Source organism: Eucyclogobius newberryi, unplaced genomic scaffold (genome assembly GCF_026437365.1).
Source record: "Eucyclogobius newberryi isolate DKJ021-1_F unplaced genomic scaffold, fEucNew1.0.hap1 SCAF_1, whole genome shotgun sequence".
Classification (NCBI taxonomy): domain Eukaryota; kingdom Metazoa; phylum Chordata; class Actinopteri; order Gobiiformes; family Gobiidae; genus Eucyclogobius; species Eucyclogobius newberryi.
In genome coordinates, this window is record NW_027315723.1 from 33,267,965 (window position 1) to 33,273,964 (window position 6,000).

Sequence of the window (6,000 nt, forward strand, 5' to 3'; positions counted from 1 at the left end):
TGCCGTTACTGTGAGCTAGTAGTATTCTGTGGAGGAGATTGATATTCTCTGGCTGCGGGCCATACTGAGACTGGGACTGGCCCACTAATTTAATCATGTTTTATACCGATAGTGGCATGACGTGAAGGAGAGACCGCCCCGTTTGTGGATGTCCCGTCGCTGTAGCTAAGTGCTCCCTGTGACTGCCGTGTATTACAGCCCATTCTGTTTCTGCCTCGCTCCGAGTGTTCAGCCACAGTGAAATGAAATCAAATGTGAGTCTGCTGCTGTCTGTCAGAGCGGCTTTTACAACACAACACTTGTCTATAATTCATGAGCAGGCTTTTATTTAAATTATAAAAGGTGACAGAGAAATGGAGGGAGGAGATTACATCATTTTAGAAACAGTACAGTATGTCAACATGATGGTGGTTGAAAACATCATGTCTGTCGTGTTTCTTTTTTTCATTTGTTTTATAATAATTACACAAGCTTACGCATTCTGAATTCGCTTTGATCATTTGAAAAAGGGAATTTAATCAGGATGAAGGTAATGTTAAACAATATTTAAATATGTCATCCTTTAATACACCAAATCCTAATGTTTGGTCATGACTCGCTCAGTGGAGTTTTACCCTATTTTACATGTTTCTTCTAGCTTCTAAATATGTATTGGTTTGGTTTGTATTCACCAAGATAAAACAAGCAAAATGTCCAGCTAAAACTAAGAAATATCACAAATTCATACATTTGAAAGAAGCAGAGATTTGTCTAGTTTTTGCAGTAGTATTACATAAGGAAGTATGGGACCAGACCATAGAGCACAATAGACTATAGGACATTCCAACCACAGCCGCATGTACTTTAAATGCAGAAGATATCTCTCTCAAATATGCTCATAACATTGACAAAAAAGTAATTTGACCTCAGATTCACAGAGTTTATTGCTTCACTTGTTGATTCTTCAGAAATCCGCACTGTTTCTCAGTCCTCTATTATTGTTTTCTACTTGTGAGTTGTGATGTTTGCTTTGACCCGAATACATGAACATTCTGAAGTATTTTAAAAGCATGTGTACTTGGCTTGCCAGGCATGACAAAGTGAGAGCACAATGCCTTTTGGTGTCACATGATGCAGTTTTCCTTCACGCTCAAAAAGATTTGTACAGTCTGCATGCAATTTGGACATCTTTATATACTTTGACATGGCTTTTTTCTCATATTATTACGATAATGATAAAAACCATGGCACAAGTGATATATTCCATGGTACAAAAACAATTCCTCTCAATTTTCAGCTGCCATTTATGGTATAATGTATTCCATCCCTGCCATTTGCAAAGACTGGATGGTAGATAAGACAATAGAATTAAAAGGCTGCAGATGAATATCATGATGGATACGAGATTCCCACAGTGGACGAAACAGGGATTTTAAGTGACGGAGAAGTAAATGATACCGGGACGGGAGGGGGGTGGGGCGTGCAGAGGGGGGCACTGCTGGTTAAAAGCACTCTCATCTGGGACGTTAACCCGTAGCCCCTCGCTGCTCTCGTTACTCACCCACATCGGAGCATCCCAGGGCCAGCACGCAGCCGTCACTTCCACTCAGCACACAGCGGATGACGTCAGGCAAAACTCCGGCGCATAGATCGGCCTGGAACAAAAGGACAACGGCTCGTGATTCACCCAGAGCAAGAAATCAGAGAGGAGAGGAGTGGAAGTGGATATGTATAGATATTGGTGTCTTTGGCAAAACTGTGATTGTACAGAGAATGGTATTTGGAAAATGAAATAAATCCGTGAGGGTCTTTGTTGGAGGAAGATTGAACTAGAGCAGTTTTGTAAAACCTGTGGAGTAGAAGAGTGGGCCATGACTGGATTATAGACCTCAGACTGAGTGGATAATAATGGTAAGCTCTTGTAGTACATGAAAACAAGAGGAAATGAAAACAGTATGATAACCTTCATGATAAACCTTCTGACAAACACATATTGTTTGAACTGTGCCCATGGCATAAAACAAATACATTGCAAAAATATGTGTGGGTAAGAATGATTCTCAAAATATGTCTGTGTATTGCAATGTATATAATGTGTAAAGCAAGTTACTGGGTTTGATTCCTGTGTCAGAAAAGGGCAGTTCAATGATGAGTTTGCATGTTCTCTTTATGCGTGAGTGGCTTTTCATCCAAATCCGCTCTGGTTTTCTCTATACACAAGAAAACATACAGAATAATCCTCCACCTGACCAGCGTCTGTATCTCTGTATCTCTGTCTCATTTGAACCTTTTAGCCTGACAAATCCAGACAGAAATCCTCTGTTCAGAATTCACAGTCTGGTCACGTTAAACCAGATCATTATTTGTTTGGGATTGGCTCCACACATTTATCTTTCAACAATCACGCCCTCGGAGTTGAATAATGGCACCACTTTCTGAGGCGATCGTGAATATATAATGTCACTTTTGTTTATTTATACTGACAGAGCAGACATGGAACTTTGCTCATCTATCTTTCAGTACTTCTCTGGCCTTAGATTAGCAACGTTTACTGCTCCGTTCACTGATTTAGCAGATGTTCACAGAGCTTCTCAGTCTTCTGTGTTCTTTTTTCCCCTTCATTATTTGCAAGCACGATGCCATGTTTGTTTGAATATGGCTGGACAATGGGTTCCTCTGATTGGCTAATAATCCACATCACATGTATCTAAACTTCCTGAGGTAAAACCAGGGAATAAAGCGACACAAAACGAACCAAACACAGACTATGCTGAAGCACCTCACCTGGCTTGCATGTTGCGGGTATGTGGCGTCGAAGTTGAATGTTTTGACGAGGCTCTTGTCGCGACTCAGCGTCAGGGTGCTGTAGGGGTGGCCCTTGTAGAACGGCTCCATCACCGTCACTCTTTTACGGGACGGGTCGACCTGGAGAACCGGAGGGGGCCCGGGACAATCCGACCGGACTGGGTTCACACGCAGCACCACTCTCACCTGCGCAACACCAGAGCACAGCACACGAGGAGTCAAGCCCAGGTCCACACATGTGTCATTGCATTTTACAGTTTGTTAGTTATTTGTAGTAGTTGCACAGGAATTTTGCATTGTTGTGTATAATTTACTTAATTGCTGTAAATAAAGTAAATGTTTAAAGCTCAATTTGTTTGTTTTGAGTGTTTTAAACAGGTTTTTGCTGCTGTAATTGGCTCATTTCTATCTACAATGACAGGATTTACTGACAAAAGGGTAGTAAGCAATTGTCATTCATACAACAAACACTGATCCACCTGTTGTTTCATTTCTGCTTCATCATTTTTGAATCATTTGATCAAGGTAATTTTCATCAATACATTTATTTTTGTCAGATCTGTGCAGAGAAAAACACATTTTCCATCAAATATGCTTTACTTCGTCCTACGCCCTTTTGAACATTTATTTTATTGACTTTCTGTACATTTTACTACTACTGGATGTATGACTAAGGTAATTGTGCATCCCCATGTTTGAAATAAACAAACTAAATAAATGTATGTAAATGACAATGACAAGTAGAGTACACCCTGTCCTCACAACAAAAGCTGAAGGCAGTGTTAGCGCTGCTGCTCGCTCTGGTCTAAAAATAACATCATCATGACTAATATCCCGTTGAAAAAAATCACATATGCACTGACTGACCCTGTCTTTTGTCCTTCTCTGTATGTACACATGCATTGTTTATTGTTGATGTGAGCATTAAAATTATGTGACATTCAGCGAAGGTAGAGAAACCTGAGCAATAACTCTGAGGATTCTGGTAAATGGCAAAAAGGATTAGGATTGATGGGGAGATGAAGACGGAGCACTTATGTGATTGGTTTGGAGGGGGATTCCTGTAGACTCTGGTCAAAAGTGTCCTTAGTCCTCAGAGAACCCCGATGGACACCATAAGCATAACAATATTTAAGATTTGCAAACAAGAATGTGATGAAAGCCTATGGGAAATGAGAATTATGTTTGGGAACAGTGGGGCCCGATTACAGACTACGTGCTAAAATAGATAAATTATAGTAAATTGCATCAAAATATTTACGATTACATCTACCTATCATCAGATTTTTTGGAGTTAAAAGATTATTCAAATTATAAGTAAACTAAAATGATCTGATTTCTTTGTGATCACGGTCTCTCCAATTACTTACACGTCACATTTTGTGGTTTGTATGAGATTTAAATTATCTTAAAGGTCCAGAAATCAAATAATAATCAGATGTTGGTGTGCATGTGAACGTATCCCCGGTTACATTGGACTGTATGCAGACATTGGAAACAAGAATGGAGAAAAAAGGTGCAGCGCTTGAGTGGAAATGATTATTGTTCCGGTGTCATACGAATACTGTAGAAACGCTCGTGAGTTTGCCTTCATTGAAGCTCTTTAGAAATTCAGCACCTTTAACAAAATAAGCAACATTATACACAAGTTTAAAATGTTTACTCTAAAACAAATATAAAGTTTTATATTTTTACACTAACAGGTGTTGGTTTGACCTGGCTCAATACATATTCCAGGTGTAGTTTTACTGTTCGATTTGATTTATTATTCTTTTAAATTGTAGTGGGAGTGCTGGTGCAGGGGCGTTTTTACGAGGTGGCCAGGTGTAGCAGTATATTGGGGAGACTTTTTATTTCATAATATTACACCAAACAATTAGGAAGGAAATAGATTTAAATATGCATATTCCTTAATATTTGAAAGTATTTATTGACTAAAAATTACATTCACAAATTAATGTAATTTTTAGTCAAATTCACATGATTCACATGATGAATTCACATGATAGCTTTATAAATAAATCCATCCAAAGATTTATTCACTTAAATCTAGACAAAAAAATCTGACTTAAGTTGTTTTAAGATGTTTCCACTAAATAAACACCAAATAAGTAAAAATTATTTAGCTTATTTCAGGAATTTTGGTCAAGTAAAATTTAAATACCATATTTTCCGGACTATAAATTGCACCAGCCAAAAAATGCAAAATAGAGAAGATAAAAAACATATAAGTTGCACTGGAGTATGAAATGCAGTTGCAAGTGTGAAAATAACAAATAATATCACATATAAGTCGCTCCGGAGTGTAAGTATATAAGTATAAATATAAGTATAAGTCGCACCCCGGCCAAAACTATGAAAAATTGTGCAACTTATAGTCCGGAAAATACAGTACACATTTTGCCTAAAACAAGTGTATTTTTCAAGCTTTAAGAAGGTGTAATTTTTCAGTGTAAAGACTAGGTGCCACCCACAGAAAAAGTCTGGACACGCCCCTGTGATGGTGCTGTTTTATAAAATCCTGGTTTGAATCATTGTCAAGTTTGCTCTCATTGTAGCTCATCGGATGGAACCGGGAAAGCCTATTATTTTCTTGTGCCATATTTGAGCATCTCGGGACACGGAAATTGTCGAAGTGAAAATGAAATTACATTGTCCTTCTGACTATAGTGAAACAAAACATAAACCTTTTTTTACATCAGCTGTACTGTACATAATAGTAATCTGGTCAGAAGTTGGCTCTGCAAGGCTTCAAGTACACAGTATTATACCAGCCAGTCGAATCAGAGAGGAATTATATTACACCACAATGACCTCATCTCTTCACTGACAATCCGAAAACCCAAGAGCCATTTTCCATCTGCCACACAATACCTTCCCAGCGTGTAAAGATTTTCTCATCATTTTCATAACGTATGCAGCGGATGGTTCCCTAACTGCATTGAATAAGTGTCGAAGTGTATTTATGAGGCTAAATTATTCAAGACAACGTTCGCGCCGTACGTAGCGCTAGCAGCAACTGGGCAGGTGGGTCCGGAGCCTTTAAGTGTAACTCTAGACCGAACCCACCAGTCCATCTCTGAGACAAGGGGAGGGCGGCCATATTGATCCCCCCGTGCCGGTCCCAGGGGAGATGAGGGCAGCAGAGGAGAAGAACAAGATGGAGACATTAGCCCACATTACAGTTCATCCTGAAGGAGGAGGGATACAGGATCT

General features: G+C 39.1%; 1 protein-coding gene across 1 annotated transcript in view; it reads right to left on the reverse strand.

Annotated features, from left to right (window-relative positions):
• Positions 1-6,000, reverse strand: part of LOC140359507 (kinesin-like protein KIF26B) — a 33,567-nt gene that overhangs the window by 12,227 nt on the left and 15,340 nt on the right. The window contains exons 6-7 of the mRNA XM_072444465.1: positions 2,764-2,970; positions 1,541-1,634 (exon numbers count right to left, since the gene is read on the reverse strand). Coding sequence (XP_072300566.1) covers positions 1,541-1,634; positions 2,764-2,970 — 301 coding nt within the window. The remainder of the gene's footprint in view (positions 1-1,540; positions 1,635-2,763; positions 2,971-6,000) is intronic.